The following is a 13,862-nucleotide window of genomic DNA, read 5'->3' as shown; positions in this document are numbered from 1 at the left end:
TTGTACGAATTCCGAAAAGCAATATAAAGGATAAATTACATAAGAGTTACCAAAAAAGTTTCTGGTTTAATTTACATAGATTGACAATAATCATGATTTCTGGGGGAATTCCAGAAAATAAAATTATACAACAAAATATTGTAGCCTGAAAAAAAGAAGGCCAAGTCACTATAGTCTAATGAACAATGAAAAACCATAGTCCACTAGAGTAATGACCATCCAATATTTGGACAGTGATGAGAGAGAGAGAGAGAGAGAGAGAGAGAGAGAGAGAGAGAGGGAGAGGGACCCGGGCATCCATCATGTCATTGGACTGTCGTTACCCCAATAGACTATTTTCCTGTGTAGCCCATTGGACTATATATGGAAAAGTGTAATTAGAATGGCCTGAGATCATGGAGGTAACACGATGTGATGACACAGTATAACATCTGAGAATGTCTTGCCATGGCGATCAATCCTTCTAGAACAATTGACCCCCCCATCTAGAACATTCCGAACCACAACATTTAGAGCTTGAATTCCTTTGACTTCATAAATCTCTACACTTAAATGTTCATCAACCCAACTGTTTCTTTCTTGTTTGGTCTCGGCAGAGAGAAATAAGGAGGTGTTAAATAGAGGTGAGACTGCACTCTTCACCCATTTTGGGGTTATGACCACCTTCAACCTTTCAATATCCTGGGGAAAGTGAGGAATGAGAGAGAAATTCAAGTCATTTCCTTTATCCCCAGCCCTGCTATGGGCTATATCATATAGAGATATCTCTTGATTAGATGGAGCTGGGTGTGGCAGCTCAAGAGGACCATCTTTTTTAGGGAACAACTCCATGAAAGCATTAGAGCGATAGTTTAGTGTCATGGGTAGCACAAGAGAATGGGTACCAAGATGAGCTTTCTCAAGATACATCTGACCTTTAGCAGGAAGTAGTGAAATTTCATATTGTTTTGCATTTGTGCGCCAAAATACAGATTCACGTGGGACCTGCGTAAACAAGCAATTCATCCAATCATTGAAAAAGACAAGGCAATCAAACTTGGAAATTAATTTAGAAGCATATATAAAGAAAAGTGTGTGCACATGCATGCATGCACACACAGACAGTGCATGCATTTGTTTGTGTGTGTGTGAGAGAGAGAGAGAGATGGTGGTTCTAATGGGAGTAGGCGTATCCAATACTGAGAAGTTAGGGCCTAAAACAATCAATATGGACTTGAAAATTTATAGTGTGCGTTTGTGTGTGAAGTGCAAACACAAATGCGGATGAGCACATAGGCACACCCAACACAAATGTAAAGTATAATATTACAATAACATAGTCATTGATGCATTGCATAATCTTCGTCCCCAATTGCCTTTCACACTACTATTGAATTGAAAGGCAGTCCCTTACATCAATATATGACTAGTTCCATCTTTATTGTTTTACAGCCAAGTCTTTTAGTAGGGACAATCTGAATCCATAATATTTTGCCAACTTTTTTGTACCTAAATTGCAAAACTGCGTTCATGGTCAATCCCGAATGAGTTAGAAATTTCCGTTATTGTCAGTTAAATTAAATATCTACAACACAATTTATTGGTTGCTGACTGTATAAACAGTGTTAAAAGACAAGGTTACCAATTACACCCATCCCAATAGTAAAAATGACCAATTCACCTGTTCTCTTTGAAGAATCACCTCCTTCTTGTGCCCCGTGCTGCATTTCAAAATGGGGGATCACTCGGTATCTCTCATAATACAAAAACCTCTCATAATATAAAACTACCATTAGCCAAAACATTAAATAGTTCAGAACAGGAATAATTACCTAAGAATAAGATATTTACACAAATATAACTTTGGAATTCCATAATGTAAAGGATATTGCCTTAATAAGACCCCATTGGTAGGACTCTAACACCTTCCTTTGTTTCATAGATGGTGAGGACCACAATGGACTACGGTTTTCCATAGTCCATTGGGTCATAGTATACATTGCCACTCTATAAAGGGAAAATATTTCAAGATTGGAATTTCTTGTATGGAAAGAAATGAGAAATTTTCCTTTGATAGACAAAATAAGCCTTTTCACCACCCTCTAAAATTTAGTCCAAGGAATACAAACATTTGGACAGAAATAAGTACGAACCTGATTCCCCCTCCACCTGCAGGTCCATTTGTATAGAGAGCTAGAAACTCTTTGATGAAATGAAGAGCATGCTCTTTCAATTCAAACAGCCCATCCATGCGCAATCTAATATCCATATAGTTTTCCATGGACAAATTGCGGTCGTGTATGCTACTTGCCTTCAGGCTATCTACTCCAATGGCATATGAAATGATACGATCCTGAACACCAGATAATCCTTCTTCCGTCCAAGATCTAACCTATACAAATGGTCCACTTTATAAGATTAATTATATAGTCATATATACTATAGTTCAATGGACTATGAATATTTGGAACCAAGAGCATCCTATGAATGAATGGAGAGTGATAGAGTGGGACCAACACGAGTCATATCCTGTTCTGTTGGGTCTTCATCTCTGTCCACCATTTCATCAGAGCGCCATTATCCAGTGGACTATTTCCATAATCTATTGGAGGTGGTACACTTTCATTCAAAAAATTGTTTCCACCATTTGGCAAAAAAAAAGATAATAGCCATCGTATGGATTTTTTTTTCTTGATTGATTCATGTAAAGTGCAACATTGTCTACTGCTCATTTACTACAAATATATACATATCATTGATGTCGCAAACTTATAAAGCATATTGACGATTAAAGAGCACATTTGTTTTATGATGCAATGACAACACATGAGCAAAATATACTCACGTGAGTAATGACCCAATCAAGCAAATGGGTAATATCCAATCCCAATAAAAAACCAGTGTTTTCAAACCCAGAATTGGGTTTTGGTCTCCCACTCATTGTTTCAATCTGGATCAGCCAGATCAACAATCCCGATTGGCCAAACTGGTGAACGAATCTGTTAAAAAACTGATAAAAAATGAAATCATGGGGATTAACGTAGGTGGGGACTTAGATCGTCCACCCACCAAACCGATCCGGGTCGATAATTCCAGATATGGATCACAGGGCTTTAAAAACCTAAGCAATACTAAACCATAATGGATGGTGACGGTTTACCATAGTTCTTAGCGATGAATGTTCAGCCATGGGTATGGTTAAACTCCACCATCCATCATAGCCACATAATGGTGGATAAATCTGTGGTAACAAATACACTGTACACCACTGGTATGTGTACCTCCCCAGAAGAACATGATCAAAGAAATGAAAACCACATTGTGAGAAATGTTCCAGTGGATGGACTTACAAGAAACTCAGCAGCAGCAGCACGCTTTACGCATCCATGCCCTCCATAAGATATCTCTCCCCAACCTTTCCAACCAGAGTCCTATACAATAATACAATGCCTATATCGATACTCAAATTGAACTTGGGATTTGGTAACATTTGAAGCTGATAATCCATGCTTCTGAAAAGGATACATATGAATATAAAAGCAAAATCAGCCTTCAAAATGCACCCAACACACTTTTATTCAACATTGCATCCCATATGTATGACTTCAACAAAATTGCCACTATTTTTTTGCAATTCAAACGGTACAGAACCTCACCCCAAACCCAAAATACCTTGTACGTTTCCCTAGGAAAAAAATGATTGAGAAGGGATAGAAAGCCCAAACAATGCAAATATCAAGAGTCAACAAATATTGAAGGAGTGCAATTTAAGAATCTAATTTTACCATAACCAACAAACATAAATGGAATGCTCAAATCGTTTCATAATCTAGAATAACAACAACAAGAGCAACATCAAACAGCAGCAGCAACAACAACTACAACAACTAGAACCACAATGAGTATATAGAACCCTACTTTGATTCCAGCTACTAATTAAATGAACTGGTGCACTGTTGTGAAATATATCTACAATGAAATAAGAAGGAACTGATGATGGCAGTTTCAAATCAGCTCCCAATTTAATGTGTGAATGGGTGTTTCTTTAGGACATTCCTTATAACTACCATCATCTGAGCTTTTTCCCAACTATTTGGAGTCAGCTACACAAATCTTGGTCCATCAGTCTGCTCTACGAAAGGCCATACCCTCAGTGAGGCCATAAGTTGCCATATCTTTTCTAACTACTTCCAACCATGTCCTTTTGACCCTACTTACCCCTTGCCTATTTTCAGCCTTCTATTTAAACTAACTCGCACCTTCTAACAGGTATTGTACTGGGTCTGCAGTGCACACACCTAAGTCTACTTTCTCTCATCTTATCACCTATTGGAGCCACACCTAAGTTCTCCCGAATGTAATCATTTCGAATTCTATCTCTTGTCTTGTCACTCATCCATCTCAACATCCTCATCTCAACTATACTCATCGTTTAGGTATATTATTTCTTGACCGCCCAACATTCCGCCCCATAAAGCAAAGCTGGTCTCATCATTGTCCTATAAAACTTGTCTTTTATCTTCATAGTATGCAGTGATCAAATTGAACTCCTATTGCACATCGTCACCTCGCCCACCCAGCTCTAATTCTACATACGTCATCTTCCTCAATCTCTCCATTTTCCTGGATTATCGACCTGAGATATCGAAAGTGCACTCTTTTTGGTATTTCTTGGCCATAAATCTTCAACTATTTCCTCGTCTCTATCCCTATTATTGCTAAATTTGCATTTCATATACTCTATCTTAATACGGTTAATTTAAAACCTTTAGATTCTAAAGCATCCCTCCAAAGTTCTAACTTTGTGTTGACACTGCTTCGGGTCTCATCAATCAAAACTATGTCGTCCACGTACAACATACACTATGGTACCTCATCTTGCAGGTTCCTAGTTAAGTCATCAATAACTAAGACAAAGAGGTATGGGCTCAATGCTGAGCCCTGATGTAGACCTATTGTCACTGAAAACTCACTCGTCTCTCCACTAGTTGTTCGCACACTAGTTAGTGTTGCCTCATACATATCTCTCACCAAGTCTATATATTTAGAGACTCCTTTCTTTTCCAATACCTACCAAATTAAATCTTGAGGTATTCTATCATAAACTTTCTCTAGATCAATAAACACCATGTGGAGGTCTTTTCCCTTCGCCCTAAACTTCTTAATCAGTTGGCTAAGTAGGAAAATGGCCTCAATTGTTGACCTCCCCGGCATAAAACCAAATTGGTTTTCTGAGACACTCCTTTCATGCCTTTGTCGTTGCTCAATCATTCTCTCCCACAGCTTCATAATATATAGCTCATGAGTTTGATCCCTCGATAGTTCATACAATTTCGTATGTCTCTTTTGTTCTTGTAAATAGGTACCACAATACTTTTTCTCTGTTCATTTGGCATTTCTTTATTCTCAACACCTTGTTGAACAACTTGATTAGCCAATCAATGCCGATCTCTCCCATGCACTTCCAAACCTCTATCAGGATATCATCTAGTCCTAAAAAGCCTTTCCTATCTTCATCCTCTTCAAAGTATCTTTTACTTCTGAAATCCTAATCCTATGAATGTATCTATGACCTCCGCCCTCATTTATGCCAACGTTTCTTTCTGCTGTTGTGTTTCCATTGTATTTGTCATTTAATAATATTTGAAAACAAACTCTCGACCTTTTGTTGACATCTTATTCTTCACCAAGACCCTTTGATCCTCACTCTTAATGTATTTAATATGGTCTAGATCCCTATATTTTTCTCTCATTTTTGCTAATTTGAAGATATCTTTTTTACTTTTTTTATTCCCAGTTTGATGTATAGATTATCATATGCCTTAAGTTTAGCCTTTCTTAATATTTTGCTTAGTGTTTTTCTTGGTATTTTTATATTCTTCTCAATTTTGATCATTTCTATTACATTGCCAAGTTTTATAACATGATTGGACTTCAGACCCTCATTACTCTACCACCAAGTTTCCTTATCGGAATTTATTTTCCCTCTAGTTTCTCCTAAAATTATGCTTCATCTAAATATTTAAATACATTATATATATCCTAGATAGCTATATAACCACATAACCATATTTACATTGTTTTTCCAATGCTACTCTCGCTACTATACATGTTTTGGACAATACGCATTTAGTATCCAAGACAATGTAGCAATTTGCAAGTGGGATACGAACTCGTTTATTCAGTTTTTGTCTCAAACACAAAATGGCGGTTTTTTTAGTGTATGCACACCTAAATGGGAATCCAAATTGGGAGCCCTTGAACCACATTTTGTCCATCAACTAAAATGCCACCCCAACAGTGCCAAAGCATGATTTGGGGCAGCAAAGAAACAATGCCTCAGTCTCCAGAATGATATGTATTATTTAAATGACATATATGTTAAGGGACTTGTCCACTAACCAAGTTCTAAAGATGCGTAGAAGAATGAAAAGATCCATCCCTTTCTCCCTTGCTCCCCTTCCATTTCCTCTCTTTATGTTTATCAGCAACTCAATAACTTATATAAATATCACTTACATTATACTCAAAAAAGACCATAATCAAATTCTACTAGATTAAAACCTCATCCTTGCAATTGCAAATTTAGATTGGCTATTTCTCAACAACATACTCCCACAAACTTTCAATTCAGATATTAATGTTCCAAAGTTGGGATTCAGGAACTGGCTTCTTTGCTTAGGGTGCTGACAATTGCTACACAACATACACGGTTTGAACCCACTGCTGACCTCCCTCCACAAAAGCAATGAAAAGGGAAAAAAAAATTCCAAAAGTTATTCAGCGAAACCGATTACTTTAACAACCAGTATATCCTTACAAAGACATAATTAGACACCAGAAATATCAGTTATAAACCACAAAATATGAGAATACCCTAAAAGTACCAGCAGCAATTATAAAATTATCAAAAAGTTCATCTAAGTGCATAATGTAGATAATAGATGCTACTGGAACTATATTGAACTAGAATAAACAAACAAAAGGTGAATAAAAACTTCCCTTTTCCTCTAGCCTAACATATTCCGAAGGACTTAAGAAAGAAGAAAACATTATTACCCTTGGGACCAACTGAAGAAGCTTTTCTGGGGCCTTGACACTGGAGACTCTTGCCCCAGCACAAAGAACCTTATCTTTTGACAACTGGCGGAAAGTGACATTTTGAAAATCCACAACCTGCAGTTCGGAAAAAGTACTTTGCTTTTTTACAGTTGAAAAAAAATAATGAAATAAAACACTGAAACTCCATGATTGTGAGTTACAAATCAACAAATATGCTTAACTCACCACATCAGGAGTAATATAAGCACTGGGATCTCCAACCTCATAAAGAAGTTGTTCTGCACAAGTGCTACAACTTATCTCACCTCCACTATTTTCTGCTTTAGCAACACAAACATCTCCCTCATAACCAACTTCCACATATGGAAGGGACATATCCAGAAGCTCTTGGAAAGAGAAATCTCTGTACTTGTCACCTGCACTAAGACAAAGCCTGAGCACTTATCTCCATCTTCTTTTTATTTTTTACTTTTTGGATTGTGAGTATCTAAGGTCTCTTTCACTCTCTTAAAGGTCATATGCTATGGCCATGCATTGCATTTTGCAATGCTTGGAAAAGAACAGAAATCTGGTCTGTACAGAGTCATAGGAGATTGAAACATAAATGAAGCTACAGAAAGGCCAGATCAGCTCAGAAAGTTTGAAAGTAAATTTAATCATAACCAAATCACTTACCTGGATGCATGAAATAACCCCCAGTGAGCTGACAACCACACTCAAGAAGATGTGCTGCTAGAGATCCTCTAGCTAGTTGATCAAAATCATTCCAGTTCCATCCTAGCTCATATACCTAAGTTTGACCCGTCAAAAAGGCTATTACTTCTCATATGTAATTCAACTTTTACATGGAGTTCTAAAGAAGTGGTGTCTAATAAACTATGGACCACATAAACCATAGCCCAAATAATGGCGTAGATTATTTTGCTTACAACATCTTGACTGTTTCATGTACGTTATTTTGCTTACTACATCTTGACTGTTTCATGACCAACTCATCATCAAACATTGTCATAGTTGAAGTTCTCCATTGTACAAAAGAAACTAAATTTTATATCAAACATCAAACATTATCCAATACAGAATTAATTAAAGATGCCACTACAATTGGACATGACATGAAGCCCACAGATGATTTGTTCAATAGTTCCCAGTGATTGTAACCATGTAAATGGTTTCATAGATAATTACTGAGTATCTACCTGTGCCACAATCTTCAATGGAAGAGACGAACACTATATTAGATTTAATTTTTTCAACAAATATTTCTTTGTACCGCTGGCTACCTATCTATCCCAGACAGGCATGTGCTCACACACACATGGAAGCAGGCAAACTTGCAAAACACATATAGATTGACTTGTCCAAATGAAGTTCTTGTAAACATTAAAGACTCGTACCAACATAAGGTAAGATTTTAGTGTCAGTGAACAATATCAAAGAGTCAATTGCTATGGTATTACAGCAAAATCTAGTAGCCCACGAATACATCTATTCTAAATTAATATCTTCAACAGTTGAAGCCAATTACGATACACCAAATTTCTATTCCATATGAACAGCATCAAATTTAGAATACCCAATAGGAATAAATATAAATGACATCATGGTCATAATGCTAACTCACCATTGGACCAAGAAATAAAGAGGCATCAGCAACCCGTGAAGTTATGATAACATCTGGTTTATACTTCTCCAGGCAATGTACAATAGGAGCTGCCCCAAGGTAAGTGCTAACTCCCTTCAAATACATAATCAGATGGCTCAATGGAGAAAACTAATTAGAATAAACATTATAGGGATACATCCACATCTCAGTAATACTATTAAAGAAAGGATAGGCAACTTCTATATAATAGATATAGACATTGAAATAGGGTGAAACCACATGGCTTCTAGAGATGTACTTCCTTTATAAACTATGACATACTTGAAGACTCAGGCAATGTGGAAACAAACTTTTATTAAAATTCATAGGCATTAATTATCAAGACAAATTATAATTAAGATGTGCCATACAATCAATCACACAGCATTATGATAACACAATTTTGGAAGAAATGTGAAAGAGCAAAAATGCAAGCTACAAGAGAAACAGACTTGTTCAAAGTATCTTTTCACACACAAAAAGGACTGTACAGCCACTGAGTCAGGAACATTGGTAACTGAGATAGAAGCACGAGAAGTAAGCATCCTGATGGTATCTCCTATAAGTAAATACATGAGTATAATTATTGATGTAGGAAATCAGCTCTAGACATATCAGTTATGATGCCAATCTAAATATTTTACAAACTGAATATGTCTCTATGTTTTATGGTATTATCAGTATCCACCAAGCTGGAACAGAATTAAATGAAAACCCAAGGGTCATAAAGGTGTATGAGACTCTTACACCCAGCATGTCACCGGATCTTGTGGATGAAACTGCTGACCCTGAAAATGATGAAAAACATGAGAAGCAATAAATTAAAACAAAAAAAAAAGATGAAAAGAGAAAACATAAGAGTTGGCTACTATAAAGAGGGAGAAAGAAAAGATATCATTTTGGAAAATAATAAGCCTAAGATCTAATTCCAAGATATGATGCATGGATACTTGTATATACGTAACATATCGATGCCGTATCAAGTCAATACTATACTTTTACCAAACACTGCCAGAATACTTGTAAATATAAAATGAGACAAGCATTAAAATTAAATAATAAATAAAAGATAGTATTATGCATTATGATGTGGTGTACAAATGCATCAATGTGTAAGATGCATAAAAAAAAATTATAAACAAGACAGAATGTACATCTATCGATGTGTGTCGGATAGGATACTCGATTTCCATATCCTGGATCTTGAGAAATGACGAGTGGCATTTTCATTCTCCACATCCATGTCCTTTTCCGGCTGACCCCAAATAATTGGGATAAGGCTTGGATGGTAGTGATGATGATATCCATGTCTTTTTCCACTCCTATACCTGGGCATCTTAGGTTCCAAGTACTTTAAAAGTTATATCATTTGAAGGATGAAATCAAGTTTAAACCTAAAGTTAGTCACTATCAAAAGAAAATTTGACAAAAGGCAGAAGATGGAATATATGTAGCAGTCTCAATCCTGTGTAATAAAAAAATAAAAAAAAATTCATAAACAGAAATGCTAAGGATACCTGTTTCTGAAGAGAACCATACAAATAGATTTTGACACAAATGCTCATAACTTATCTTGAAAAGTTTTTAAAGATAGACCTGACTCTGTTATCTTTTTTTTTCATGTCAGCTGTAATCAATTTCATAGACAAACAGTTACAATATTCGTGGCCAGCATCTCGAGTCACTCAAGAAGAATTTACAGTGTACGTAGCTACATGCCTCTCGATTTGACACTTATCATTGAATCACAGGAGGACCGCATTCATTGACATTTTGATATTTCAGTAATACTAATGAACTAGGTTAATTTGCCTATGCGTTGGTGAGGCCTGGTTTTGGCTCACGGATTGGTTTATACTTTAGTAAAGCAGACCAAACATGTCATATGGTTTGGCCTTGGCTCGAATGGATAGGTCTAGTTAGTTCTTCTCTTTTTGCTAGTTTGTTACACTATCCAAACTAACTGGAACCCACCACAGGTCACACCTGACCACACTGGAGGAGATCTTAGGAAGATCTATTTAAGCAAACAAGGATTTCACTGTGCAGATATTGTGCTTTTCATTTTGGTTCCATTGGGAAAGTTAACAACAAATGACTACTTCAACCCTTGCAAGCTGTAAACAATAAACTTCGTAAAAGGGAGAATATTCCATGCAGAGATTTGACATGTATGTACTTAAAGAAACCAAACAGACTTATTTTTATTAAAAATGTCAAATAAACAAACTCCCTTTTTAAATTAAGTACAAGGAGAATAACCTGGTTCGAGCTGATTGCACTCATAAGCAACAGCAACAGTAACAGAAAGGCCCAAATTGCTGGCTACATTGAGAACTTTTTCTTGTGCACCAAGTGAATCCACTTCAGCCAGACAATCAAAAGAAGAACAAAACACACAGGGAGACTCAATTACCAGTCCACAATATTGCAAATTGAAACATACAATATAACTCTCTTTTGGGTAGATATAATAACAATATAATCATTACTTACTTGCACCCATGTTGGTAATTATGCAGATTCCTCTCTCAACAGCCAATGGAAGAAGCAAATGCATCCAATCAGAAACTGCATTTTGGCATTCATTAAAAAAAGGTGCAAAAAAAAAGACCAAACTCTAAATGTACAACCAAATGCGTATCATCTCAGCAGACTCTAACTCTAAATGTAAAACCAATTGAACTGCATTTTCATTCAACTCAATGGTGTAACAAACACGTCATGGCTCCATATACTTTTCATCTCAGTAGAGTCTCATTCCAAAACTAAATAAAAACCAACTCAATTGTACTTATAATAACCTCCAATTACTATCAAAGACCTCCCAAGAAGAAACTCAATTATCATAACTCATGAATAACACCCATTCAACAAAAAATCAGCAAAGCTCACCATTTCTCAGTTTCAACAAAGCTGCCTTTCATTTGAAATTCAAACAACTATGGTGAACACATCCACTGAATAACATAAATAAGAATTGTAACATCTTCCTAATGAATGATACTGCGATTTCACAAGCAATGATGTGATAGCAGTGTTGGTAGTGATGGTGATGACCATAGCCTATTTAAGAATATGATCCATGGAATAAAGAGAAATACTTGATGGTGATTAATGATGGTCCAATAAAGAATGACAATTAATGGATGGAGGCAGTGTTTAAAAAGTAGGAACCCCAGCTCAAACTCGCCATGGTCCTGAGCCCGAGTCCCCGAGGTCTGACAGGGATTCTGAGTCAGACTGGGAACCTTTTAATAAGAGAAATTTAAAAAATTATGAAAAATATGGGAAGACTAGTGATTCTGGGATTTTTCAGCCCGAGATCGCCTGCCTCCCGATCTAGTGCAACTCTAGTGAATTGGACCAGTTTTCTTTTGAAAAAAATGGATAGAGGAAATGTACGTACTGCGAGAATCATAGCCATCACCACCAGACATCATAATTTGGTATCGATCAGCAAGCGTGCGCTCTGCCAAACACTCAATAACAAGATAGTCCAATGTTTTGACTCTTTCAAGCAATTTAAGAGCACCCAGAGGCCTGTCTCCCCCAAACCCAGCTCCACAACCTATGTAAATCTTGTCCTTGTGCCTTTGTGGATTCTCTCTCTACAATTTGACACACATCTTACATGTTACCACTTCGGGTTTAGGGTTAAATTTTTTCGAAAGATAAAAGATAGAGATGAAATGCTTGAAATAAAATTAGTAGTAATTCACTGACCAGCTTGATTTCGCAGTTGTCTACACAGTCATCCATGTGGGCTTTCATGTTTTCTGATTGTTTTGGCTCAAAACTGCATGTTGGGTTTCTAAAATGCATCAAAATGCACAGAGAGAGATAACTTGGCTAACAACAAATTATATAGGGATGTGATTTTCTCTAACAACAAATTATACAGGGATGTGATTTTTGGACCTTGTTAAACTATCCCAAAACAATAACAAATTACAGAAATTTAAAAAATAATAATAATAACAACACACATTAAATTTCAGAAAATTTGAAAAAAGTAACATTAGATCACGTCATTCAATTTGAGAAAATTTGAAAAAAGCAATATTAGATCAAGTGGATGAGCGAGACTATAAGATAGTACTGGTAATATAGAAATAGATCAATATTATTTGATTACGGACTTTAAGATAAAATGATAAATTAATAACATGGGAACCACACAAAATTCAGGATTTTTTTTTTAGGAAATCAGAAACTTGATGATATTCCGAAAAAATGGAAAAAATGGTTATAATTAATTTCTGAAACGTGTAAAACAGTTACCAAAAATATAAATTTTACATGAAAAAACCACTAAGTGAAAATTTACAAAAACAGCCTACATATTGAGAGCGTGTTAAATAAAATTATGATCATAGTCAATTTCAATTTGATGGTGCATATTTAAGAAATCTAAATTTAAAAAATGCAAGTATTGCTAAAAAAAAATACGATTAACAAGTAAATTATGTAACGAAATTCATTCCAATTTCTTTAATTTGTAATTTTATAAATTTATTAATAGCAAATATAGAATGAAATAAGTTTTCCCCTTCAAATGTATCCGAATAAAGATTTTTAAATATATTATTTAATAACTATATAAATATATACAAAATTATATACAGAGTAAATTCGAAATATATTTTTTAAAATTTTTTAACAGTACCTGGTCTGGTGAGATTTGCCCCTTTTTTTGAGCCTTGTTCCCGCGATTTCATTTACTTTTGTACTATTTTTCAACAATTTAATTAAATAAATATAATATTAAAACAAATTTGCCCATAACGATTACCTCAAATACGATTGTGTCCATACCCTAAAAATGAATGCGATAAGTAGCTGCTGGACTAGCAATCCAGAATTGTGAATACTCAAAATTGGGTTGAATTAGCAATTCAGAAAAATATTAAAAAAATAATATAAAATAAAATTTCAATTTAAATAGAGATTTGTGGATATTTAGGATAACGGGAAACAATTTTCCTAAAATAAATTAAATACGGTTCAAATAACAAAATAAAAAATAAAAAAATAAAAAACGGGTTTTAGGGGAGAGCCAGGTTGGGTTCCATACCTTCCAAGAACCAATTCGATCCTGGGCAGTCCAAGGGAATTCCCAGATTGATAATTCCCGTTCCATATTACTAGGTTTCAAACAATATGCCCAACTATT

At 35.5% G+C, this 13,862-nt stretch overlaps 1 protein-coding gene across 2 annotated transcripts; it reads right to left on the bottom strand.

The window, feature by feature from the left end:
* LOC18422907 (propionyl-CoA carboxylase) lies at positions 1–13,144 on the bottom strand. 2 transcript variants are annotated; one of them, XM_006827641.4, is made up of 13 exons: positions 12,413–13,144; positions 12,096–12,297; positions 11,183–11,257; positions 10,949–11,050; positions 9,434–9,474; positions 8,666–8,779; positions 7,717–7,831; positions 7,267–7,457; positions 7,039–7,155; positions 3,330–3,410; positions 2,133–2,371; positions 1,661–1,700; positions 1–984 (listed from the first exon to the last, which is right to left on the bottom strand). In XM_006827641.4, the coding sequence occupies exons 1-13, from the start codon at positions 12,509–12,511 to the stop codon at positions 394–396; spliced, it is 2,007 nt and encodes a 668-aa protein (XP_006827704.3). In that variant the 5' UTR covers positions 12,512–13,144; the 3' UTR covers positions 1–393. The 2 variants fall into 2 exon arrangements, with proteins under 2 accessions (XP_006827704.3, XP_088727601.1); XM_088871475.1 differs by lacking the exon at positions 8,666–8,779.
* Between the last annotated feature and the right edge of the window lie 718 nt (positions 13,145–13,862).

The sequence above is a fragment of the Amborella trichopoda genome, chromosome 7, assembly GCF_054954075.1.
Source record: "Amborella trichopoda isolate Santa Cruz 75 chromosome 7, AtrichopodaSantaCruz75HAP2 v2.0, whole genome shotgun sequence".
NCBI lineage: Eukaryota > Viridiplantae > Streptophyta > Magnoliopsida > Amborellales > Amborellaceae > Amborella > Amborella trichopoda.
This window is presented reverse-complemented; position numbering and strand designations above follow the sequence as displayed.